The sequence below is a fragment of the Heliangelus exortis genome, chromosome 2 (assembly GCF_036169615.1).
Source record: "Heliangelus exortis chromosome 2, bHelExo1.hap1, whole genome shotgun sequence".
Lineage (NCBI taxonomy): Eukaryota > Metazoa > Chordata > Aves > Apodiformes > Trochilidae > Heliangelus > Heliangelus exortis.
This window is the reverse complement of record NC_092423.1, coordinates 292,739-316,770: the sequence shown is the minus strand read 5'-3', so window position 1 is coordinate 316,770 and position 24,032 is coordinate 292,739. Positions and strand designations below refer to the sequence as shown.

The window sequence follows — 24,032 nt, the reverse complement described above, 5'->3', positions numbered from 1 at the left end:
CAGCAGTGGAGGGTGGGTGGTGGGAGGGAGCTGGTGCTGATGCTGAAGCTGATGCTGGTGGTGATGCTGAAGCTGGTGCTGGTGCTGATGCTGAAGCTGATGCCAGGCTCCCTGGTGCCTGCGGCTCTATTCACTTCCCAGCTTCTCTTAACTCTTTGCTGTCTGGGCCCCTTCCTGCTCTCGCCATGGAAACTGGAGGTGACAGCCTGCTCAGGGTGATCACAGAACAATTTGGGTTGGAAGAAGCCTTTAAGATCAGTAAGTCAAACTCTACTGAGTCTGGTGCTAAATCATGTCCCTAAACCATGCCTCTCACTTCAAGAGGCCACTGCAAACCAGCCCTGGAGGTGTCCAACCCACAGGTGGGGCTGCGGAGGGGACATGGGCAGGTGGTGAGGGGCTGGGTCCCTGGAGCAAAGCCTCGTTCCTCTGAGACCCTGGGGATTGAGGGTGGAGAGAGTGAGGATATCCATTGTGAACAGGCTGGTTGGGGTGACCACAAAGGGTTATCACAGCTGGTTAGGGTGATCACAAAGGGTTATCACAGCAGAACAGAGCTGGTGTGATTTTTTTTGTCTCACTGCAGTGGATGCTCCAGCCCCACTGTGGCTGAACTCAGCTGCCAACACCATCCCCCTGCTCAGGGGGGAAGCACCTGGTCCCCCCCACCCTCCTCCTGCCTGGGCAGAGGGCAGCTCTGTCCTGCCCTGGGGGACAGCCCAGGGCCCTGCCCCCACCCCCAGGTGACAAGCGACAGCATCAGCACAGGGCTGCGGTGACGCTGGCAGCCGGGCTGTGACGTGGGGCTGTGACGTGGGGCTGTAAGGTGGGGGCTGTGGGGGCTGCGGAGCTGCACACCCCAGGCCGGGCAGAGCCTCATCAGTATTCCTGCAGCACACTCGGGCTGGCTGGAGCTGCTCTGCAGAGCCTGGGGCTCCAGCACAGCTCTGCTGCTGTGTTCGCAGCCTCCCTGCGAGGGGGCTCTGCCACCATCCCACAGCATTGCATGGAGCCCCCCTACTCTGGTGCTCCAGCCTCGAGCCTGTCCCAGGGGTTCTGGGTGTCCCCAAACCTGGACCAACTGTGGTGTCACCCTGTCCTGTCCTCATCTGTGGGCAGTGGTGCTGAGCTCTTGCTTGTGGTCCCCCCACAGGCACAGTCTGCCTTGGGCACCCTGCAGCCCCACTGGCAGGTGGGTCCCAGGGCTGGCCGGTGTCTGTGCTGTCCCCTGCTCTGCTGCTGGCACCTGCTTGTGGCTCCATCCCTGCATCCACACCTACCAAGAACACCACAGTGCTGGTTCCTTGTCCCCTCTGCATGTGCCGATGGCTGCGGGGGTCTCCCAGGCCTGAGCCCCCCTGCAGAGCAACAGCACCTCCAAAACCCATCTTGTTCTCCAGGCTGGATGAGGTCTCTTGCAACAAAAGCTTTGCTTCTGCAGGGAGCAGGAATATCAGCGAGGAGTGGAGGAGCACGGTGGAGCATTTCACCAGTCACCGTTCAAACTTCTTTTCCATTGCAAGGCTCCACCCTGAGCTTCACCCTGGGGACCAGCCAGCAGTGGAAAGTTCCCTCACTTTCGGACTGTCTTCCAGGGCAGCTGTTGCTCAGCCTCTCATGGCATTTTGTTAATTTAAGCCAGATGTTCATTGCCATGATATTTGTAACATGAGTGTGACTCACAAAAGTCTGCTAAGAGACTGAGTTGCTTCTGTCCCTGGGCACCTGCCCCAGGTCAGCATTGCAAAAGCATGATGTCCCTGTTCCAGCCCAGCTCTTGGAGCTCCTCTGCTTCCAGAGACCCCAGTGGCACTGCCTGCCGGGTGGGTGAGCTGTCACCTCCCATTTGCATTGCATGTGTGCACAGCGCCGGTCAGACCCGCTGTCACCGTGGAGGAGACTGCCTGAGAAGAGATGCTTGAAGGCATGTGGGACATCTTTCCGTGGTGGCTTCTGGTTTCCTGATCCTGTTTTCATAGTGGTTCCTCTGTCAGCCATGGTTTCAGCCTTAATCCATGTGCTGTCCAGATCTGGTGGGGTTTGAGCCCTTCCTGGGCTTCCTGCAGCCCTTGGCCACCAGAAGTTATATCTGGGGCTGTTTTATTTTGTTGTATTTCAGATATCTTTTGTTCTTTCTGTAGGAATAACCGGGGGGGGGTGGGGGGGTGGGGGTGTCATGTCAATGTGTACAGCATATGGAATCCTTTGCCTCTTAACTGGCTAATTTAAAAACAGCTCTGTGTTGTTCCTGTAGTACATACAGACCAGCATCTCCTGGGGATGGAGTACATGGGTGGTGTTTGTATGTTCCTTGGTGCTGCTGGAGTCCCCAGCTGAGCATTGTGCCGAGGTCCTGGCTCTGCATTTAAAAAAGGCAGAAGGCAAATTGCATAAAATGGAAGAGAATGCATTGAAAACACTGAAGAGCTTAAACAAAGCTGTCCTCAGTGGGACAGTGAGGAGATGTTTTCAGTTGAGGGGAACTCTGTTGGTGTGTTGAAGGCTGTAGGGAGCAGTGCTGTCATTACTCTTCCTGGCTGGTAAGGGTATGGGCAGGAGTGATTTTCTTGACGTGCAGGCGGGGGGGATTCAGACCAGGTTGTGGGAGGAGGAGGAACAGGAGGAGCAAGGATGGGCATGAGGAGGTGTCTAGGAGGGGTCAGACAGACGCCTGTTGGGGTGATCCAGGCATGTCTGGTACCTGGTGGGTGGTACCTCAGCTCTTCCAGCAGATATTTCTGTGATTCTGTGAAACCTTAAAGCCTGGGACTTGCCAGAATATTTTAAGAATATGAGACTCATCTAGAAGGTGTAAGGTTGTACCATCTGGTGTTGTTGCAGTAAAGGTTAAACCCCGATTTGAGGAGGGATGAATACAGACGGTCCTGTCCTTACAGGAGCAGCTTCCAGTCCCTGGGAGCGAGCACGGTTGGGAAGGAGCTTTCCAGGTGCCTGGTCTGGGTCCCTGCCCAAAGGCTGGCTCTCTGTGTCCGAGGTGTGCTGCTGTCAGGGCTGTGTTGCCAGTGCAGACCCCCGGGTGACACAGACCCCACCGGGGGGTGGTGCAGACCCCTGGCTGCAGCATGGCAGCTCCTGGCAGGCAGGGCAGGGGGTGATGGGGATGGGGTCGGGTCGTCCGGCAGCTGGGCTGTGCTGTGACCTCGGCAGAGGTGGCAGAGCCGGGGCTTTGCCGGGGTGTCAGGCGCCTTCTGCTCCCATTGGGGCATCGGTGCCTGTGTGCTGGGGAGCTGGATGTGCCCTGCCCACTGCCCCTGGGGCACTGTCATGGTGTCAGGGGCATCCTGGAGCGGATCCTTGGTCCGGGAGATGCTCCCTGGGTTTGGCACTGCGGGCAGATGAATTAGAGACCTTACTGTGAAAAGTGGCACAGGAGTCGAGGGAAGAAAAGGTGCTGGGGCTCAGGGAGGAGCTGCTGAGTGATGGCTCTGCTTGTGCAGCGTGGGGGTGGGCTGTGCTGTTAACTGTGAGGGGGGGTGGATGGTGGAATCTGTGGGTGTAGGAGAGGATGGGAAAGGGAGAGGAAGGGGCTGAGGTGTTGGCTGTGCTGTGGGGAGGGGAAGGGCTGAACCTGCTGGTGCCTCCTGGTGTGTTGAGGTTCAGCTGAGTCCCAGGGCTGGGAGCACCCACAGGGAGCTGCAGAGGAGATGGGGGTTGCTCAGGAGGACCATGGAAGAGGATGAGGGATCAGAGGGGGGGTAAAGTCCAAAAAGGCAGTGGGATTTTGGAATAGCCAAGGCAGTGCTGTCAAAGGCATGACATGGAGAGGCATATCATGGCAATACCCATAGTATCTCCTGGATAAGGAGAGGCTGGTGTTAAGATGTTCCCTGGAGAGGCCTTGAGAGGCAGGAGAAGACCTAAGCTGGTTCAGCAGACAGAACTTTCAGAAGGGTAAAAATAAGTCAATCGTTTCTTTTCTCCCCAGAGGGAGCGCAGATGATGCTTTCAATGAGGAGAGCCAGGGAGAGGGGAAACACTTCAGGGAAAAGAAGGAGGAGAAAAGTCCTGGGGCGATGCAGGATGGGTCCCTGGGGACAGACATGGTGCTGCAGGCAGCAAAAGGGGGGCTGCAATGGGGGCTGTGCAAAGAGCGGTGGGGAGGGGGGCCTGGAGCTTTATGGGGGCGGTTGGTCCTGGGAACCAGTGCACTCTGGCACAAGAGAGGAGCCGATCTCTGGTGCTGTGTTCCCCCTGGCCGGCTGCCCCCGGGCCCTCGCTGCAGCGGTCGGAGGGCTCAAGGGGTTGTTAGTGGGCTTGGTGCGGTGTCCGTGTCCCCCTCCCGGTGCAGCCCCCCCGTGGGTCCCTGTGCCTCCCGCTGCCCCCCGTGGGTCCCTGTGCCTGCCGGTGCAGCCCCCCCGTGGGTCCCTGTGCCTCCCGCTGCTGCCGCGCGGGGGCGCCGTGAGGCAGCGGTCAGCGGCAGCACAGCGCCCCCTGCCGGGCACTGACGGCCCCGCGCCGACACCAGGGAGCCGGTCCCGCTGCTGACCCTGGACGGTGCTGCCCGGAGCTCGGTGCTGCCCGGAGCTCGGTGCTGCCCGGAGCTCGGTGCTGCCCGGAGCTCGGTGCTGCCCGGTCCGGTGCGGGCAGTGAGCACACCGGCGGGGGGGGCTGCAGTCCGGCCGTGCAGCGCTGCCGCTCCCCGACTGCGGGTGGTGACGGGTCGAGACCCGAGGGCCCCTGCTCTGCCCCGGGGCTGCAGCCCCGCGCCGCGGGGTTGGTTCGAGCGCCGCCCCGGGGCCGCTCCGAGGGCATCGCCTGCCTGCCCCGGGACTCGGTGCCCGCGGCGTGGGGCGGCCTTGGCCCCGGCCCCCGCCCCATCTCCATCCCCGACTCCGTTCCGGGGCGGGCCCAGCCCCGTGCTGGCGGCTCGCCGGCCCGGGCATGCCGGCGCGGCGTGGGAGCCGGCAGGCAGCGGGCGGCGTGCGGGGCCCCCCTGCGCCGCCTCCCCGGGGCCGGCCGCCCGCACCGGCAGCAGCCCAGAGCGGCGGGCGGCCCGGGGCCATGGGGCAGCCCCGCCGCTGAGCATGGCGGAGGGCTGGCGCTGGAGCCAGGCGGGCCGGGGCCCCCCGCGGCCGAGCCCCCGCCGCGCCGTCAGCGTCTGCGAGTCGCTGGACCTGCAGGGCGTCCCCGCCGTCCAGGCGGCCCTCAAGGCCGCCCAGCAGCAGCGCCGCCGGCCCAAGAGCTTCTGCGCGGCGGGGAACGGGCTGGCGGCCGGGGCCCTGCTCTCTCCGCCGTCCCCCGCCCGGCCCCGCGGCAGCCTGCTGGACTTCTTCAGGCTGCGCTCGCCCCGCAGGCCCGGCCCGGCCGGCGAAGAGGGCTCGGAGGGCTCGGGCCCGGCAGCTCTGCTCGACGGGGCAGACGGGGCGCAGCGCCCGCGGCCCAGCAGCATGACCTTCCTGCCCGCCGCCCGGCAGCCGCACCCCCCCGAGAGCCCCGGTTTCCTGCGAGGGGGCTCCCTGTGGGGCAGCCGCCGATGGAACCTCTTTGGGGGCAGCGGCCGAAGCAGCCCCGGCCCCAGGAAAAATTTCAGCTCCCTGCGCAAAAGCTTCAGCTTCCGCCTGCGGCGGGGACACGAGCTGCGGCGGTCGGAGTCCGGGGGGCTGCTGCGCCCCGCCCGCCTCCGCACCAAGAGCGAGGGTGACGCCAGCTCCCTGCACACCTGCCCCAGCAAGCGGGACCTGCTCTACCCGGAGCTGGCCAGAGTCGGGGGCGGGCTGCACCCCGACCCCGGGCAAGGAGGGGGACTCTGGAGACTCATCACAAGCCGCTTCCGAAGGCGAGAGCGCGGCAGCCCCGGCAGCGTGTGCCCCAAGGACCCCCACGGCACTGCCGACCCCATCCTGCTGGGCAGCGGTCCGCTGCGAGCCCTGGGTAAGTGAGCGCAGGAGGGGTGCCAGCCCTCCGAGAGCCCCCTGCACCCTGCGGGGACGGGCGGCCGTGGCTGTGACCGTGGCCTGTCTCAGCTGAGGGCATGCGGTTGCATCCTGGTGCTCTGTGGGTTTATGCTCAGGAAGGCTGGGTTGTATGTAGCAAGGTAGTGTGAGTGTTCGTGGGGCTGTTGGGCACTCTGGTGGGCGCAGACCCCCGCTGTCAGGGCTGAAGGAGCTGCAACATGGCTATCCAGGAAGAGATGCTTTAGGGGTGTGGGTTCCCTTGCTGGCCAGACACCTGGGAGCCAAGCGTGTGTGTCCCGTGTCTGTCTTAGTATCCCACATCCTTCTTGATGTCCCAGGAGGGGCAGGGAGAATTGATCCTCATGCAGTGGTGTCAGAGGAGCAGAGGGAGCTGAAACTGTAGGAAGGGGAGAGGACTTCTGTTAGTGGGTTCTGGATCCTGGACTATTTGGGATATTGCCAAAGCAGAGGCATGGGGCAGCAGAAGGGGGTTGGGCAGCACAGAAACGTGGCTACATCTCCCTCCTGTGAGCAGCTACCTGTGCCAGGCTCTGTCTGGGTGATGCTCTGACCAGGTCTTCCCTTGGGTCGAGTGGATGCAGTGTGTTTGGGAGCATAGTGATGCTCTCCAGGTCCAGGACAGCCTGCGGAGAGTGGTGGTGGCATCTCAAGTGTCATGGCAGAGGGACAAAGGGCAGGACTGTCTGGGGAGGGGGCACAGGACCCCGATGGGGACTGGCAGCTGAAGAAGCTGTTAGGTGCTGGACTGGCTGGTGTTCGGCCTCAGTGCCACGGGCTCTTCTGCCACGTGGGATCCATGCTGCGTGTGCCCCTTCCCGTTCCTCTGCCCTGCAGAGGCAAACAAGGGCTGGGAGGCGAGAACGGCATCCAGAGGCTTTTTAAGGCATTGAACGCCGTCCTGTGCGCAGGGGGTGGGACGGGACTTGCAGCTCTTGCCCTCGGGGGGGGGGGGGGGGAGGCAGCCGCTTTCTGGAGCCTGCGAGCCCCGCCGGGTTTCATGGCTGCGCTCCGCAGCCCAGATGTTGCGGTGGCAATTCCCGGCTTGGATGGCTTGCCGGACGGGCGGATTGGGGCTGGGGGCTCCCCAAGGGATCCGCATACTCCCCGGGCAGCAGCTGCCCAGAGGAGCTTTGTGCCCGGGGATGCTTTCTGGGAGGGCTCCGGGTCAAGACCAGAGCTGCTGCCAGCTGGGGTTCCAGGACCAGGGCAGGACGCTCAAGGGGCTCGTTGCTGCTGGTCCTCCTTGCCCCTGGGGCTGGCTCTGCCTTCCCAGGAGCAGTCCTGGAGGGTCTGTAGTGGCATCTGGGTGGCCAAGGCCACCTCTGTGCTGTGTGGGGTGAAGGGACAGGATCCCGGTGCTGTGCTCCTCCCGGGGGCTGTGCCGGGGCTGGGTGCTGGCTGGGTGGCTGGAGGTTCCCAGGCGAGGGGAGGCTGCGCTCATGGCTGGGGAATGTGGGTGTATCCGGGCAGGGAGGGCCCTGCCCGTGCAGCGGGGGGCCTGTTCCTGCTTGCCGGTGGCTTCCCAGCAGGAGCTGGGCCAGCAGCAGCAGCCGGCCCGGCAGCCACATTCCCAGGAGAGCAGATGAGGTTGAACGCTGGTGTTGGCGTCCTCAGCCCTCACCTGGCTGCTCTGGTGGGACAGGTTGGGGCTCCCTTTGGGTCCACCCGCTGGGGAGCCTGGAGAAGGCTCGGAGCCCTCTCATCAGTCACCAGCCAGTTAATGCCAGGCTACTGTTTGTCAGGGTGGCTAGTAGTTGCCATCGTGGTTCATACTGGAGGCGCAAGCTCAGGGATGACCTTCCCAGGCTGCCTTTGGGGTTGGGGCTCATTGCAGCAGAGCAAGCCCTGCTTGCTGGAGCTGCAAAGCTCAAAGCTTGGTCTTAGAACACCATTTTTGCCATTATCCGCTTGGCTGTGAGCTCTGCCCTGTTGACATCAACCAGATGTGAAGACGTAGAGGTGAGGTGTGTAGCCCAATGCTTCTGCTGTCTGTCCCGTCTCTGTCCTGCCCCCGCATCATCTCTCCACTCAGCAGGTTGGTCCATGGGCTCTAGGTCTCCCCGGTGGGAGCCTCAGCAAGGACATGACAGACTGGATGTGCACAACCTTGTTACTGCTCCAAGAGGGCCTTGCGGGATATGGCAGCTCAGGACATCTCTGCCTCATTCCTGTTCTGGGCTTGCAGGCCAGTAGTGTTTCCAACACCATCTTGACGTTCCCCAAACCTGAATGCTTTACGTGGGTGCTGCCCACCTTAGCCCTAGGAGAGCTTCTGGTACAGTCCCAACATGCCCTCCCAGAGGGGTGCAGCTGCAGTTTCAGTTATCAGTTCTTTGAATAAGATGGATGGATGAGTCCAGGCAGAGATCCAAGCCAGTACTGCCATCCTGTTTCCAGTACCTGGAGTATTTTGTTTCTAGCAGGCTGAGATACCCATCCAGTGCCCTGGCCCAACAGAGAGTCAGGGCAGCCTCATTGCTGCTCCCCCAGTCCTGCTGGGACCTCCTTGGACTGTGTGGGTAACATTCACTCCCCGATGATGGAGGGGTTCACCCTGCACCGGGCGCAGGGAGGGGTGGTCAGAGGTGTGCAGTTTGTTGTTACCCCAAAAAGACTTCAGGCAGTGGTCTTGATGTGGCAGGGTGTGCGATTTTCTGTAAATGCACCAAGGGAGGGCAGGAGCCTTGGAGCTGGGAACTGAGTCAACACAGAGTCCAGCCAGCTTGGACTGAACACAAATAGCTGTGGCCAGTGGTCAGAGGAATGTTTCCAGGTATGGAGGTGTTGGCTGGTGCCCTTCTGAAGAAGCCCTGTGACAGCCACAGGCTTGGGTAAGCTGGACTGGTTTGGGGTTGGAGTTTTCGCCGTGCAGGGAGGGATCACACAATGGGTTCAGCATGTCCATCAGTGGAACCTGGGCTCCACAGCTCAGGGAGTTTTTCTTCACAATCGTATTCCCCTCTCCCAGAAAGATGCCCTCCCTTTTAAAGTGCTGTAAGGTTGAGGATCACTCCCTTCTACTGTTCGGTGTTTGGCCACACAAAGGACTCGTGTGTAGGGCATGTGTGAGGGAGTTTTTACATTAATGAGGCGAAGTTTGCATAGTGAATTGGGTAGATGATGATTTGTATCATCTCTTGTTGGTACCTGCCTCGGCTTAGCTGGGAGTGTTAGTGAGGAGCAGAGATGGCATAATGGGTGTAGAGACAGTGCCTTGGATGCTGAATCCAGTCTGGTGTCCACACTTCTGAAAAACTTGGAAGGTATCAAGGAAGGAGTTGTGGGGATGCCAATCTGAAAGGTGTAATTCAGAAGGTGAGATGGGAGGAGATGGGTGCAGGAGGTGCAGAGTTAGCTGCTTGCAGCCTACAGGCACCCATTGGAAGAGAGAACTTCAAAAGCCAGTGCTGAGCTGTTTTCATCTTCACCTGCCTCTGCTTGTGTGGTTCAACAATGAGAGCTGAGGTCAGACAGATTTGGAACAGGTTTTTACCAGCAAGGTGGGTCTCTGCAGAGTGCTTGTGCTGGGAGGAGGTGGGTTGTTGTTTCACCACATCACCAGCTCTGCTGGGCTGTCCCTTTCAGCAGGCTCTTTCTAGCTGTTGGAGCAGAGAGAATTTGGTTCCTGGTCTGGAACAGAGGTGCCAAGAGGCTGAAGCCCTCTGGCTGTGCTGGAGCCTTGCACAGCCTCCGGAGACGGCAGATCCTCATCACACCCTTATTTCTCAGAGACATGAGATCCTCTCACTGCTGTAGAGTATTTAAAGATCCTTGCTAAGATCGTGTTCCACACAGGGTACCTGCCTTGGCTAAACCCATGCTGGCCTTGCCCATGGAGAAATCTCTCTTCCTGCCAGCAGTGCCAAGGTTGGAAAAGGCAGCTGTGCCCGGGCATGTCCTATTCCACTGCCCTTTTATCCACGTGTGTGGGCAGGTGGGTACTTTGGAACAAAGTTTGTGTGGGCACTGCTGTGTTTGCTCAGCCTCTGACCTGCTTTCAAGGCTGGTGTTGGTGTCCAGGGTTTCAGTGTCCAAGTTAGTTCCAGGGTGGCTTGGAAAATGAGTTGGGTAATTATTAGTTGCTGTGTGTGGAGACCAAACGTGTCTGGCACTGGCCCTTCTGAAGCACAAGGTAGATGAACCTGCTGTGCTTCATCCTGTGGAGGGAGCAGCCTGGGTGAGGAGCATGTGCAGGGTGACAAATGAAGCTGGGTAACCAACACTTGGCTGGCATGTGGAGTTCCATGTTGATAAATGGGAAGTAATGCACCTTGTAGTGGAGATGTTATCCAGCTGGAAGCAATCTCTGCTAAACCAGATCATCCCCAGGTGCTCTCCCTGCCTGGGGGTGTGAACAGTGATGGAAGTTGTACTGACCAAGTGCAGGAAAGGGCCACGTGCTGCCTTTTGGAAGCAAACAACTAACACTTGGGATGGCTGCAGCTGACATCAGCGAGTTGTATCAGTGTTTTTTCATCAGCCAGGTACTTGGCCTGTGGCTGTCTGGGGTGATTGAGAAACTGCTCTCGAGGTGCCTCTCTGACATCTCCGTGGGTGTCATCCATGCCCACCTGCACACAGCTCTGCTGGGAGCTGCTGGTAGAGCAGGAGAGCAAGCAAAGGATGACAGTGGGGGGACAGGGGTGTCTGTGCTGGGGACTGATCTGTAAACCACACAGCAGAGGTGGGTGCAGGACACGGGCTTCAGGTGACATGGGAGCTGATGGAATAGTTGTCCATGGGCCTGCAGATGTGTGCATCAGGGCTAGCTGTGGGTCACACAGATCACAGAATCATAGAAGGGTTTGGGTTGAAAGGACCTTAAAGATCATCTCATTCCATACCCTTGCCATAGGCAGGGCCACCTCCCACAGCCCAGGGTGCTCCAAGCCCCATCCAACTTTCAACACTGCCAGGGATGGGGCAGCCACAGCTTCCTTGGGCAACCTGGGCAACCAGGGGCTCAGCACCCGCACCCCAAAGAATTTCTCCCTCTCATCTCCTCTACATCTCCCCTCTTGCAGCTGGAAACCCTTCCTCCTTGTCACCTTTTGGTGTGCACAGGTTGTGCACATCCCCTTGCCTGGTAGGAAGGGTGATTGGCCAGTCCTGGAAGCAGAGCTGGTGTAAGAAGGGCCAAAGGGCCAGTTACAGTGACAGGCTTGAAACTCTGTTTTGGTGGGACCCCAGCCTGATGTGTTAAAGTGCTCTGGATCCTCATGTCTTCCCAGACTAGCTGGTGGTCTTGATGTTTTTGTGCACCTTGTCAAGGTGGGGGGTGGGAATGGTGTAACTCACGGTCTTGAAATGGCATTTGTGGAGGTGCCACAGGAACTGCCGCATCTTATGGAGGAGGAGATGCTGGAGGTCTCTGCTCAATACAGCTGGAGGCTGCTGACAGCCAGAGCCAGAGGTCTCCCACAATCTGCAGGGAATGCTAGAAGTGTGTGTGTGTGTGTGTAGACTGGTTTATTAACTGAATCAACTGAGGTGTCCTTCTGATAGGAGTTCATTTGTGTGAAGGTTTGTATGGGTACAGCCTGGGCTGGCAGGTGGACACAAAGGTCTTCTGATCCTGGCACCTGGGACCTTGCCTCTGAAGGGGCCACAGAGGGAACTGTCCTCTCCAAGGTCTGCATCATTAGCTTTTCCAGGTGATTGTAAATAAACCTTGTGTCTGTCTTCAGTTCAAAGCTGCTTCCACCATAGTCACTCTTCCTTCAGTCATGTAGTGTGTAAGCTGGGACACACCAGGTCAGTCACTGGGGCTGGTCAGAGTACTGGGCTAAAATTCAGCCTGTGCAGGTGCTGGGAGCTGAGCAACAAGCATAGGTGGCAGGTTGTACATGGGTGTTTTGGGTGAAGCGTGGTAGTGATGGGTCATAATTCAGTGTGTTGTATGAGTGAACTTTGTTGTTAAGTTGGCATTGTGTTGTGTCACAGTTGTGTATTTGCACTAAGGTTTGCTCAGAGGCCTTCACAGCAAGTCAAAAATCAAACTGTTGCTAACAAACCTTTTCAACTAGCAAACCCAGGATGGTTTCTGCATCCTGAGCATCCAAGAGCAGAAGAAAAAGCAGTCAGCCTGCCTCTCCAGGCCTCTCTCTGGTTGGGGTTGGGCAGTGCATTCAACTCAGGATGGGTTGGGGGGTGCATTCAACTAGTGCTGCATTCAGAGCCAGAGCTTTTGCCAGTTTTTTGTATTTGAAGAACAAGATGTATGTAGTGATACTGTGAGGATGCTGCCTTGTCAGGTCTGCAGGGAGGGGGTGCCAGGAAAGGGAATGGGACCAATGGACCTTTGGCTGTCACAGTGGCTGGTGGGGATCCAGCAGAGCAGAAGGTCCAGCTGGTGGTGACAGTGCCTCTCTGACCAAGTTGTGCAGTTGGGAGATCTGGGTGTGCTGGTGCCTTTTTGAGAGGGCTCGAGAACTTCTTGTTTTCCTCCTAACTTATTAGTTGTTTTAATAAAGATTTTACCTCTGCCTAAAACAAACAAACAAAAAGGATGGGTGGAAGACAGACACTGTGAAGGAACAGGGCCTTTACAATGGTTATAAGTAATCTTGTGTCACTGCACCAGACTTGTGGGCTCTTTGTGAGCAGTTTCTGAAAAAGAAGTGTTGATAAATTAGTGTGTGAATGGTAAAGTCCAGGAATGAACACCATATTCTTGGCTTTTTCTGACACAATGAGAAATGCGCTGTGGCCTGTGGGTGGCTGCACGTGTGCACATAAAGGGCAGTGACCAGCTCCTGGCAGGGCTGAGGAGCCTGGCATCACCCTCAGAACCACCCTGGGTCTGGTGTCAGCCCCTGTGCTTCTCTGGTGTCAGCCCGTGGTGTTTGGCAGGGCCCCATCACACACCTCCTGGGCAGAGAGCTGCAGCTGCTGCTGGCCTGGCCAGTTTGGGCAGAGCTGGGGCTGCTGTGATGGTGGAGTCAGGGCTGCTGGGATGGGGCAGCAGGGAGGTCCAGAGCCATCCCTCCTCCTTGGTGTGTGTCCCACCGTGGCCCTGGGTGACCTGAGCGTGGGTGGTGTGGGTTCTTCTTGTCCCTTTTTTAAGTCATCTGAGATTTCCATTTCTGCAAGAGTCTGTGGCAGTGGAATTTGGCAAGTTTAGGACAGGTTCTTGAAGAAGCAGTGCTCCCACAGCTTTCTGGTCTCAAAAAATCCTTTATTATTTGTGTGCTATTAACATAGGGCAAGTGCTGCTCTTTGTGTCACCCCCCGGCCCCACACATCTGCTTTTGGGTGGAGGGTGTGCTGCCTCCTCCAAGGCAAATAAAGGACTCTCAGGTTTGTTGGGAGTGGCTGCTAGCTACTTCTGGTATTTAAGGTGTTCTCCAGGCTCTTGCTCCTCCTCTGGTGAGTTGGTTTTATTTGGGAAGTCTGTTGTTCAACTAGCTCCTGGAGATTGTTTGGATGGAAATGAAGTGTTTGTGATTCCTGTGGCAGGAGAGGGGGTGTTTCCCGCTCCACTCAAAACTGTGCCTGATTGTTCCAGCCTTCTGAAGCCTGTTACACTGCTCTGCAAACTACATAACATGCAGATAATTAATCGTGTTTATTTTCAGTAGAGAGCACAGATTGCAGCGTGCCTGCAGCCCTCCTGCCTAGCATGCCACACGCTGGTGTGGGAGCCCTGGTGCTCTCACCAGCTCTCACCTCCCTTCTGAGGTCCATCACAGCATGTGCCCCCCAAAAAGGCATCTGGTGCTTCTGTCATACCAGTGCCTCCAGAAAAGGGACACTGCAGGAGGTTTTGTGCTGCCACAGGTCAGGAGGGAGGTCCCCACCCTGGACCCATGCAGCCTGTGGCTCAGCCTCTCCTTCCCAACCAGAGCTCTGGCTGCAGAGCCTCTGGGCACTTTGTGCAACTTGGTGTCTCTAGAGGAGGTGGAAGGGAGGAAAGAGCTATAAATCTGCCTGGAGGGAACAGGGGGCAACATGATCTTCGTTGGGCTGTGGAGGGAGACCACAATGACCCGATGATCTCTTATTTTTGTTCTGCAGATTCATTTGTGAACAGCCAGGAATGGACCCTGAGTCGCTCCGTGCCTGAGCTGAAGGTGGTGAGTACCCACAACTTGTTCCTTCGATACCACTAGTGCTCTGATGCTTCTCTAAATGCCCAACAAAATCCCATGTTTTAATCTGGACAATGGAAGTGCACAGGGGCTTCAGGCTCACGGAGGGGAGAGAGGACCTGTGCTGGAGAAGGGCAGGGCTCCTTGATTGCCCATGCTTGTAAGGGAAGGGGTGATGGTCTGGGAGAGCACATGAATGTGGATGTTGAAAGGCAGTATTTGGGCACTGTTCCTGGTGGCCATAGCAGAGCTGTATTCCTGACTGGGTGCTGCTGCACAGGTCAGATCTTCTGGCATGGCAGGAACAGGAGCAGATCCTGAGTGGTGGTTTGAGCATGCATCCAAGTTCAATACCTGCAGAGCAGCCATCCAAGCGTGGGAGTCACCATGTGGGAGATGTCATTTCTCTCCCTTTGAGCCTCATTGGCTTCAGCTCTGTGCTGGTGCATCCCTGGACTCTGCTGGCTTCCTCCCAGACACTACTGCACCATGGTGCCCCTGCTGTGAAGGGGTGCTGGTAGAATGGAATAGTACTTTGGGTGCTTTGTTCTGCCAAATAGAGGGATTGAAGCTCCTCTGGAAACCCCATGTAACGTTACTGGCTTGGGGAACAGGGGCTGGAAAGTTGCCCATCAGAGAAAGACCTGGGGGTTGTAGGTTGGCAGTGGCTGAACATGAGCTCAGCCTGTGCCCAGGTAGTCAAGGTGGCCACCAGCATCCTGTCTGGGATCAGCACTGGTGTGGCCAACGGGAGCAGGGCAGGGATCATCCCCTGTGCTGGGCACTGCTGAGGCTGCACCTCCAATCCTGGGGTCAGTTCTGGCCCCTCAGGACCAGAAGGACATTGAGGGGCTGGAGAGTGTGCAGAGAAGGGAATGGAGCTGGGAAAGGGTCTGGAGCACAAGGAGAAGGTCTGGAGAGCATGGAGGAGGGGCTGGAGAAGATGGAGAAGAGTCTGGAGAAGTTGTGAGGAGCAGCTGAGGGCCCTGGGGGTCTTGATCCTGGATCAGAGGAGGCTGAGGGGAGACCTTCTGGCTCTCTGCAACCCCCTGAGAGGAGGTTGGAGCCAGGGGGGGTCGGGCTCTGCTCCCAAGGAACAAGGGATGGGACAAGAGGAACTTTTGGCACAACTCAAGTTGTGCCAGGGGAGGTTTAGGTTGGAGCTGGGGAAGAATTTCTCCCTGGAAAGGGTTGTCAGGGCCTGGCCCAGGCTGCCCAGGGCAGGGCTGGAGTCCCCATCATCCCTGGAGGGGTTTCAGAGCCCTGGAGATGTGGGGATGAGGGACATGGGTTAACATTATACTCTGTCGAGTTGGATTAATGGTTGAACTTGATGATCTTAAAGGTCTCTTTCAACCCAAACGATTCTGTGATTCTGTAGTTGACCCTCTCAGGATGGGTTTCCCTGGGCACAATGATACCAGGTGTGGAAAGTGATCCTTGACAGCCATGCTGGAGGGTTCATTGGGGTGAGCAGGACACTGCAGGTGCTTCCGAGTGTCTTGTGTCTATTCTTGGGGACCTCAGCAATCCAGTCCATTCTATTGCCCTCTCTGTGGCAGCCCTTAACTCTCTTTGAGGACTGTTGGCATGTCTCTGCTCAGCCCTTTCAGGATTAATCTTTTTTTTTTCTCTTAATCCAAGAAACAAGAAGCTTTTTTTGCAAAACATACCAGCACTGTGCTGCCAGAATTTTTCTTATCTGCACTTAAGTAAAAAGTAAAACAAACTTTGAATTGCCGTTTATTAGTTTGGCTTGGAAAATATGCGTCTGTTCAGAAATATTCTTTCAGTTATTCTGTGTATCGCCTTCTGACATTTTAACATCCTGCAGGCTGCAGACCAGTGCTGCAGGCTAAACAAACCTAAAGCTTTTAGTTCTCCCTCAGTTAGCCTCATCTTTTTCCCGTGTTTTCCGTGACCTCCAGGGATCTCTGTTGCTCCAGGGTTTCATCCTGCTGATGCAGCTCTTCCTATGAGCCTGGAGGCCTTTCAGAGTCCTGGATCAGTCCCTGATCCTGAGCTTTTGGGTGGGTGTCTCAGGGGGCCATTCCCTGTCCTAGGAGGCACACTGGGTGCAAGAAGATGCTCCAGCTGGAGCAAGGTCTTGCCTGTGCAGCTTGACAGAGCCACCTGGTCCTTGGTCCTGCCTGTGTGATGCTTCACTGTATGCACAATGTGCTCTAGTGAAAAATGTGTTTGAAATGGTGGTGTGGGTCGTGTGCCAGGTCTTCTGGCATCTTCAGGCAGAGCAAGCAGTCTGGTCTGCTGGTCCTTGTCCCCAGGGGAGACCTACACTGAGCCTATGAACTAAGTTTCATAATTCTGTGAGTGTGGAAAACCATAGACTCTTTGGAGGCTTCTGTTTCATGGCATGTAAAACACTGACCAGTCACATCCCTCCTGCAGCAATGAGCCATTTCCTTTACCTGTCCTGCTGGAGGTGAGAGTTTTGCTGCTTTTTCTGTTCCTGCAGCCTGTCAGTTCTCTGTGCATGGTTATAAAACCAGTGAGGGTAAGAGTGAGCAGAGGTGCAGTGTAGCAAGACGTGGGTCAGGATTTGGTTTATAAGCAAAGTGTGAACGCAGCCTCCATCCAAGTGTTGGAGCAATGAATCTGTTGGAGTGTTCAGTCTTGGATGTTGCATGGAGTACTGGTGCCTGATGGCCTTGGGAGCAGCTCTGCTTTGCCAAGGTGTCCACAGGGACAGGAGCTGCAGCCAGGCTGGGCACAGAGCAGAGCTCTAAGGTGCCCAGGGATCTCTGCCCCACTAGACACCTGGCTGCTCTTGCTGGCATCAGAGCGTGGCAGCAGCAGCGTGGCACAGCCATGCCTCTGGCCAGGAGCGTGCAGGTGGGCTGTGGCAGGACCTGGAGCAGGTCCAAGGGCAGGACCCAGGGCATGTCATGAAGCAGATCATGGGGCATCACCCATTCTGGGCCAGGGCAGGACCCAGGGCAGGACCGGGGGCAGGACCCCAGGTTCAGGAGCTTTCCAGTGCCTGACTGAAAGCTGGAGAACCTGCCTGGTGGTGACTCACTCACTGAGCTCATCTCTTTGCCTGAAAAAAGTCGACATAAACATCTCTGTGGTGGCAGAGGCAGTCTTAGTGTTCTCAGCCACTCCTTTCCCCTCACCCCCTCTTCTCTCGGTGCTGTTGGGGCTGCATGTGGCTGTGCTGCCAACCTGCTCCTGCAACCCAGCAGCTCTGGAACAGTCCTGCCAGCAACTGCCAGGCTGGGAATGGACATGTCTGGGGTTCATTTTGCTCCACAGTCACACAGGCAGTGCCAGTGGTGCAGTCAGGGGTGTAGTGCAAGGTCTGCTCTGGTCCAGAGGTGGCTTTAGGAAGGATGGGAGCCCAGCCATGTGCTGCCAGGTGCCTTCGTGCTGCTGTGCTGTGGAGCAGGTGTGGACACACAAGGGATACTGGGTTTTCCAGAAGTGCAGCAGCCCCGTTGGGATGTCTGCACAGGGATATCTCTGGGGGCTGCTGTCTGGTAGATCTTAAATCCCAGTGAAACAGCAAGTATGAAAAATTGTGCTAACTAATCCTGGGGACAGAGAAGGAGGATGCCTACAAAGTCTTTTGGGAGGATGGTATGCTGGGCAAGGACAACAAAAAGTCTGTGGGACAAAGCATGAACCTTCAGTTGTGGAGAAACCCCCAGGCTCCAGGTTTCGCCGGGCAGCTCCAGACAGTGGTGTTGGTGTGTTGGACATCCCCCTAAGGATGTCTTTGTGGGAGCTCTGGAGGTCTGGTTTTGATGCAGCAGGAGGTGTAGGGTGCCCTGCAGGAGTTGGTTGTGTATGAGAAGATCCATGGTAAAGTCAGACTACCCAAAACCTGTCGTAGGTTAAGTGTTTTTTGGGAACCTGAATGGAAAAGGGCCGGAAAAAAACCTTCGTTGGCTCCATGTAGTGAAGAGCTGGTAGGAATCTGCCCACCTTCTTCACCAGCTGGGGTTCTGCAGTGCACAGGGCTGTGTAAGAAACAAGTTGGGAATAGCTCTTGTGGCTCCCAGCCAAGAGCATCTCTCAATGAGCCTGGGGCATTGTGAGGATATGGAAGAGCTGAGGTGAAGGGCACCTCTACAAAGCCCTGGCATTCCTCCTCCAGCTCCATCTGAGAAACACTGTGGCTGAGGAGCATGAGGTAGGATGCTCAGAGACACTCCACGAGCTGCTTTATCCTTGTGGATGTATGGGGAATAGCTACAGGTTAGAACCCGACAAGTTGGGACTAGTTTATTTGCAAGGGTGGCAGAAGATGCCCCTTTACCCCAGACTGCTCTCCCATCAGCAGGCAAGCTCACTTGCAAGCCCTTAGGCACTGGAGGTTTATTAAATCATTGGGGAAATGCTGACATCAGGAAAAACGGGGCTGTCTGGCTGACCCATATGGGGACACATTCACTTGTAGGGCACTCCAGACTGACGGCCCCCTGGCTTAGCGTGTTTGAACCCAATGAAAAATTGGTGCCAGGTATCTTTATTTTTCAGCTTAGTTTAAAGGTGGTGCTAGGTGTCTTACCATGAGGGCAGCAAAGCCAGCTCCACCAGGAGACACAGACTCTGCCCCAGCCATGTCCCAATTGCAGCGAGGTGCAGTGGTGGGGCTGTGCACACATGGGCTCACCATGAACATGGACAGTCTCTGCTCTCCTTCTGGCAGGTGCTGTCATGAGCTGTAATGCCCTAAAATTTGTGATGTGTGGGTTGGAAAAGGAGTTTTTCTTGCTTCAGAGCTGACTGTGGCTCAGGAGGGCTGGCAGCCCCCCCTGGAGCAGGAGGGCTATGGGAAGAGCTGAAGTGGCTCTGATCAGGCTGTGCCTCTTTGGGGGAGGACCAGGGTCCTCATCATCCTCTGTTGGCATGTCTGCACCCCTGTACCTACCCAGCTGAGACCAGTTAATGCCCTCAGGCTCCTGCCCAGGTGCTAGCTGGGCTGTTGCCATCTCCTCTGCCCTCCCATGGCCCTCTCATCAGCATGTGCCCTGAGGTGGTCTCCTTGCAAGGGTGGCTTTGTGTAGGGAAGGTGTCCTGGGCACACAGGTAACACACGTCTGTTTCAGGGCATCGTGGGGAACCTGTCCAGTGGCAAGTCAGCCCTTGTGCACCGCTACCTGACCGGCACCTATGTGCAGGAGGAGTCTCCCGAGGGTAAGGTCTGGTTTCCAGGGCATCTGGGGTGTGGTCTGGGTCTCTCCCAGCCCCTGTTCTCTGTAGCTCACATGCCCCAGGGCTCTGCAGCCCCCCTGGTCTTGGTTAGTGGTTTCACTCTGCTTGCTGTCCCCTCACTTGTCCTGCTTTGCTCTCTTCCCTAGGTGGCCGATTCAAGAAGGAGATTGTGGTGGATGGTCAGAGTTACTTGCTGCTGATTCGAGATGAAGGGGGTCCCCCTGAACTCCAGGTAGGACACCCATACCTCCCACCACCCCTTCCCACCCTACTCTGCCCAAGGGATCAGAGGGGGAGCCCACCCGGCTGCCTCCTGGGAGCCAGAGGTGGGACATCAGGAGGGCTGCAAGGCCTGAGCAGGGGCTGCTCCATGGCAGCTGTCGGGAGCTTGTGCCTGGGGTGTGTGCCGTGTCTGGGTGTAAAGCTGCTGTGTCTCCCTCAGTTCGCTGCCTGGGTGGATGCCGTGGTGTTTGTCTTCAGCCTGGAGGACGAGATCAGTTTCCAGACCGTCTACAACTACTACCTGCGGCTCTGCAGCTACCGGAACACGGCGGAGGTGCCGATGGTGCTGGTGGGCACCCAGGGTGAGCACAGGGCAGATGGGTTCCCTCCCCACACCCCTCGTCAGGGGCTGAGTCTGTGCTGCCAGGAGAGCCCAGGGGGGTCCCGGCCCCTGGGCCATATATGGATCAGAGTTGCTCTGAGGGCCCTGGGGGGTCTGGAGGAGTGGGGTGGTTCCTTCAGACCATCACAGCTTTCCTGCAGAGCTGCCTCATGTCATGGAGCCACTTTCCTGTGGGAAGGCCCAAACCTGCTGACCTTGCCTGCCTGCAGCAGCTGGGCCCCGGGGGTCAGGGTGAGGGGGGTTCTGGTCTTTTGTCCTTTTTTCTCGGGACCAAGCTGCAGAAGGGAGGGTTTGGGGGTGGCAGCCTTCTTTCAGCACGCCAAGAAGAGGCCTGAGCTGTGGAGCACTGTCCCACCTGAGGTGCCACCAGCACCCATGGATGTGGGGAAGAGCAGCAGCAGCCCAGAACTGCCCTCTGGAGCCAGCAGGGACAGAGGCCATGATGAAGCTGTCACCAAACTGCAGCTAAGGCTGCCAGTGGAGGTGGGAGATGCAGTGCCCGGGCCCCATCTGGGTCCCCAGAGGTGCCTGGCCAAGGAGCTGCTGATGGAGAGGGCTGCAAGGAGAGAGGGCAGCCTGTGGCTGGTTCCTGCAGCCCAGCCTGTGAAAGGCTGGCAGTGGGTTCCCAGGGCATTGCTGCAGGCAGCTGAGCCCCCCTCTTCTAAAACAAGTGTCCTTCCTGCCTGTAGATGGTGAAGTACAAGCAGGAGGGAGCCTGGGGCTGCAGGGTTTGTCTGTGTGACAGCAGAGAGCAAGGGCAAAAGGTCTTGGCAGGACCCAGTTCCTGAGCAGTGCAACCCATGCTGGTGGAGAGGAAATTCTGAGTCTGGGAAGACAGATGGTGACAGCAGAGGAGAGTCACAGGGTGTCTGCTTGAGCCCCCTGATTAAATGCAGAACAAAGCCATTAAACTTTTGGTATTTAATGACTGGGGAATTTAGTTCCCAGCAATAGGACAAGGGGCAATGGACACAAGCTGGAACACAGGAAGTTCAATTTAAACATGAGAAAAAACTTGTTTACTGTGAGGGTGACAAGGCACTGGAACAGGCTGCCCTGGGAGGTTGTGGAGTCCCCTTCCCTGGAGACATTCAAAACCTGCCTGGATGCAGTCCTTTGTAATGTGCTCTGGGTGATCCTGATTTAGCAGAGGCGTTGAACTAAATGAAGTCTAGAGGTCCCTTCCAACTCTGATTAATCTGTGATTCTATGTGAATTATTGTTAGGACTGAGTGATGTTAGTGCAGGATGGGGCTAGGGTGGCAGGCATGGGCTGTGAAGCAGGGGAGAGTGATGTGGCAGAGGGGTCAGTGGTTATTGCTGTCCCAGCCTTGGACCAGGGGAGGTCTCAGACTTGGTACTGTCATACCATGCAACCCACTGGAGAGTTCATGGGGGATGTGTGTACAACGTGAGTCCCAGTTCTCCTTCAGCTTCTCCTGGAAGGGTTTATTTCCATCCCTGGCGTGTCCCTGGCATGTCTTCAAGGCATCAGATTCCTCTTGGGAAGGCAGTTTTTCCAAGACATGAGCACTTAGCAGCCATGTAGGAGACAAAATAAGCCTGTTTTTTTTGTGTTGTCCTCCAAGGCCTCAACTGTGGGTTCATCCTGGCAGATATGGTCTTTTCCAGTTGATTAAGGGTGGTTTCTTCCTTTTGATTCTTTAATCTGTAGGGTATGGCCGTGAGAGCTAAAATGATTGAGACTGGCTAATCCATTTTACTCTGTGGCTGAGGCAGACTTGCAGCTGAGTGCACTGGCTCATCACAGCAGCCATGGCTAGTAGCAGTTGTTTCTAATGCATGCAGACACCATGTGTCCTCACCCAGAGGAGGCTGTGGTTGCACCCCGGGGTCAAGCTGTTTACACCCGAGTACTCTGTCCTGTCTGCTGTCACTGACTGTCTTGTTGTTCATGATGCTGCTGTGTGGAAGTGTGTTTGGTGTGTCCTGTTCGTAGCACCTCAGCTACCTTGACTTGCCAGCCACACCTCCCCCTGATTTCTGCCTTCTGTCTGCAGAAACGTTGGTGGCTGGTTGGTTAGGAGAGTTGAATAATGTTCATTTTAAAAAACAGTTCATTTTAAAAAGTTCATTTACTTACACAATTTCCTACAATTGTGGGACTGTAATATAAAGAATTCATAGGACAGGTAGTGTCCTTTGGTGGTGGGTATCCTGGTGTATGAAGGGAGGGAAGTCAGGAGTGTGCCCCGCGACCTGCAGATAGATGGGACACAGGCGCTCACTTTTTATCCCCCTCTCTCCTTGGTTTCCAGATGCCATCAGTGCCACCAACCCCCGGGTCATTGATGATTCTCGGGCGCGGAAGCTTTCCAATGATCTGAAGCGCTGCACTTACTACGAGACCTGTGCCACCTATGGACTGAATGTGGAGAGAGTCTTCCAGGATGGTAACAGCAGCTGGTGGAGGGTGTCTGGGCAAGACAGGGCAGCAGTGCTGTCCCAGAGAGGGGCCACACTACCTTGACAGCCAGCTTTTGGTTAGGACAGTCTGCTGCCTGAGGCAGCAGAGCTGAAAGGGCAGGACCTGCCAAACCAACTCAGTGGTTTGCAGAGCAAGTCTGGAGCAACAGGAGGTGGGTTTTGGGCACAGCTGGTCCTGGCTTCTGCAAAGCGTTTGGCACTGTGAGTCACCACGGTTGTTCAGCTTATTCCTTCACCTAAGTTCTGTTGTGTCTCTTCTCAGAGAACAGTACAGTGGGGAACAGCAGCCAGTGAGTTTGACTTGAAGCAGTGTGATGTGTGGGATGAAAACTCTCACGTGAGACCCAGACTCAGCTTCTAGCTCTGGTTCTGCTTCACAAGCTTGGTGGTAGACCTTGAGCTGCTGCTTGAAGGCTAAGGAGTGAGCACATACAAAGTGCTGTGCCTCATCTACCTGGGCTTTTTCACTGCCTGTCCATGGGCCAGGGAGGATGCGAAAGGGAGCAGGTTTGTCCTTGTGAGGAGCAGTGAGGCAGAGGCAAACCAGAAGAACCCAAGGAGTGTGGTGATGGGAGACTGTTCATACCAGACCGATGCCTGTCTGGATCAGTGCTGCTGCTGGACAGGCCAAGGAGCATGGGCCACCCTGCCAGGAGCTCTGATGGACAAGTAAGTGTGGGAGCACCGAGTGGAAATCCAGATGGATTCTTGCCTCAGTGCAGGGCAGCAGGAGGAACGTTGCTGGAGCATTGTCAGACTTGGATGTCAGCGCTGCAAAAGGACACAGAGAAACTGAGAAGATTCAAAAAAAGCCTACAAAAATTAATCAAAGACTGTAAAATGTATCTGATAATGAGACACTAAAAAAGATTATCCATGGGATAAATCAAAAATAAGAATGAAAGGTGCCTTGATTAAAATATTTAAGTATCTATATGGGGAGAAAATCACAGATGCTAATTCGGTGCAGGCTAGCAGAAGCCAAACCCAGACAAATTCAAATTTTAAAGAATCACAGAGTCATCACAGTTGGAACAAGCCTTATTTTTTTTATTAATAGCCCTCTTTTCATGAACTTGGAAAAAAATGCAGAGGGAAGGGCTGTATTCTGCATCTCTTGTACCTTCTCCAAACCCAGACCAAAGTCCTTTGCAGAAGAGGTTCTGCCCATGCCCAGGTGACTGGTGCTGTTCCAGCTGGCAGTCTGCAAAGGTCACCCTGGACGCCAGAGAGACCCTCCTGGCTGTGGGGTCTGTGTCTGCAGGAGCTGCCCCTGCCCTGCAGATCCCCAGGTCATCTTTCCTGCTGCCTCTACATGCCACGCCATGGTCTGGATGGTGCAGCCTCTGCTGGGTGTGCTGCTTGGAGCTCTGGAGAAGGCAGGGTGACCATGGGGAGCTGTAAATGGAGCAGAGGGACCAACCATCTCATAAGAGATTGGGAGTGATCTCACTCAGAGCTCTCACCTGCCTGCTCAGCTGCAGGACCACAGAGATGCTCCTGTAGGGAGAGAACAAACAGGGCAGGAGGAGCTGAAGAAGAGCTGAGCCCAACACTTCGATCCCAGACCTCATCAGTGTCTCAGAACCATTCAGGGACTTCCAGGATCCAGTTTCAAATGGAACTGACTTGATGGGATGAGGCAGTTTCAGTGTGGGAAAGCGACTCTTCCCTGTAAGCCCTGGTGGGTCGTGATGCATCTGCCCTGGGTTCTGGTGGAGTGATGGCAGTTGTTGTTCTGTGAGGAGCAGT

The 24,032-nt window shown here is 56.4% G+C and overlaps 1 protein-coding gene across 4 annotated transcripts in view; it reads left to right on the top strand.

The window, feature by feature from the left end:
• AGAP3 (ArfGAP with GTPase domain, ankyrin repeat and PH domain 3) overlaps positions 1 to 24,032 on the top strand; it is a 120,065-nt gene that overhangs the window by 29,722 nt on the left and 66,311 nt on the right. For 2 of the 4 annotated variants that reach the window (XM_071734422.1, XM_071734425.1), the window contains exons 2-6: positions 13,953 to 14,011; positions 19,102 to 19,189; positions 19,354 to 19,439; positions 19,650 to 19,791; positions 22,112 to 22,246. In XM_071734422.1, the coding sequence (XP_071590523.1) occupies positions 13,953 to 14,011; positions 19,102 to 19,189; positions 19,354 to 19,439; positions 19,650 to 19,791; positions 22,112 to 22,246 (510 nt within the window). Of the gene's footprint in view, positions 1 to 4,868; positions 5,893 to 13,622; positions 13,716 to 13,952; positions 14,012 to 19,101; positions 19,190 to 19,353; positions 19,440 to 19,649; positions 19,792 to 22,111; positions 22,247 to 24,032 lie in introns of those variants that run through there. The other 2 variants (XM_071734421.1, XM_071734423.1) reach the window with 2 other exon arrangements.